Raw genomic sequence first — 1643 nt, forward strand, 5'->3', positions numbered from 1 at the left:
CCATCCCATTCCACAGGGAAATGTCCTCCCATCCCATCCCATTCCACAGGGAAATGTCCTCTCCATCCCATCCCATTCCAGAGGGAAATGTCCTCTCCATCCCATCCCATTCCAAAGGGAAATGTCTTTCCCCCCCGAAGAACTCAGCCTGAGGCCGCCCCCGACGCGCCGACCAAGCCCTTCCTTTTTGTTCCCTGAGGTTTTTTTTGCCGCCTTTCCCAGTTCAGGGGAGGAATTTTTTCCTCTCCCCCGCAGGCGTCCCAGGAGGAGAACCTGGAGGGGAAGTACCTGAGCCTGGAGGCCGAGGAGAAGCTGGCGGAGTGGGTGCTGACCCAGCGGGAGCAGCAGCTGCCCGTCAACGAGGAGACCCTCTTCCAGAAGGCCACCAAGATCGGGCGCTCGCTGGAAGGGGGCTTCAAGATCTCCTACGAGTGGGCCGTGAGGTTCATGCTGAGGCACCACCTGAGCACCCACACGCGCCGGGCCGTGGCCCAGCCGCTGCCCAAGGGCGTGGAGGACAGCGCCGGCTCCTTCATCGAGTTCGTGCAGCGCCAGATCCACACGCAGGACCTGCCCCTGTCCATGATCGCCGCCGTGGACGAGATCTCCCTGTTCCTGGACGCCGAGGTGCTGGGCGGCGGCGGCGACGACCGCAAGGAGAACGCCCTGCAGACCGTGGGCAACGGCGAGCCCTGGTGCGACGTGGTGCTGGCCATCCTGGCCGACGGCACCGTCCTGCCCGCCCTGGTGCTCTACCGGGGCCACGTGCGGGCGCCCGCCAACGTGCCCGAGTCCATCCTGCTGGAGGCCCGGGAGGGCGGCTACAGCGACGACGAGGTCATGGAGCTGTGGGCGTCGCGCGTGTGGCACGAGCACGTGGCCTGCCAGAGCGGCAAGGGCATGCTGGTGCTGGACTGCCACCGGACCCACCTGAGCGAGGAGGTGCTGGCCGTGCTCAGCTCCTCCAGCACCCTGCCCGCCGTGGTGCCCGCCGGCTGCAGCTCCAAAATCCAGCCCCTGGACGTTTGCGTCAAGAGGACCGTGAAAAACTTCTTGCACAAAAAGTGGAAGGAGCAGGCCAAGGAGATGGCGGAGGACTCCACGTGCGACTCGGACATCCTCCTGCAGCTGGTCTTGTGCTGGCTGGCCGAGGCGCTGGAGGTCATCGGGGACTCGCCGGAGCTGGTGCAGCAATCCTTCCTGGTGGCCAGCGTCCTGCCCGGCCCCGACGGCACGGCCAACTCGCCGGCGCGCAACGGGGACATGCAGGAGGAGCTCATCGCCTCGCTGGAGGAGCAGCTCAAGCTGGGCCGGGGGGAGGAGGAACCCCCCGAGCCCCAGGAGGGGGAGACCCATCCCGAGGAGGCGGCGGATCCCGAAATCCTCCACCGGCTCTTCGAGGGAGAGAGCGAGACCGAGTCGTTCTACGGCTTCGAGGACGCCGAGCTGGAGCTGATGGAGGAGGAGGCCTGAGCCAGGAGGCACAAAAAGAACAAAGAGAAGGGGGTTATTTTTTTTTTGAGAATAAACGTTGGATTGAGACCATGACACTTCCCTGTGGATTTGTGGGGTTTTAGGAATTTTCCGTAGAGATTAAAACAAAACAAAACAAACAAACAAACAAACAAAACAAACAAACAAAC

General features: G+C 63.1%; 1 protein-coding gene across 1 annotated transcript in view; it reads left to right on the forward strand.

The window, feature by feature from the left end:
• The window catches only part of POGZ (pogo transposable element with ZNF domain), a gene marked incomplete at its 5' end in the record, with an annotated part of 17323 nt that extends 15828 nt beyond the window's left edge, over positions 1-1495 (forward strand). Inside the window, one exon of the mRNA XM_017839505.1 lies at positions 228-1495. Coding sequence (XP_017694994.1) covers positions 228-1473 — 1246 coding nt within the window. The remainder of the gene's footprint in view (positions 1-227) is intronic.
• Between the last annotated feature and the right edge of the window lie 148 nt (positions 1496-1643).

This window comes from Lepidothrix coronata, unplaced genomic scaffold (assembly GCF_001604755.1).
Source record: "Lepidothrix coronata isolate B3197 unplaced genomic scaffold, Lepidothrix_coronata-1.0 Scaffold426, whole genome shotgun sequence".
Classification (NCBI taxonomy): domain Eukaryota; kingdom Metazoa; phylum Chordata; class Aves; order Passeriformes; family Pipridae; genus Lepidothrix; species Lepidothrix coronata.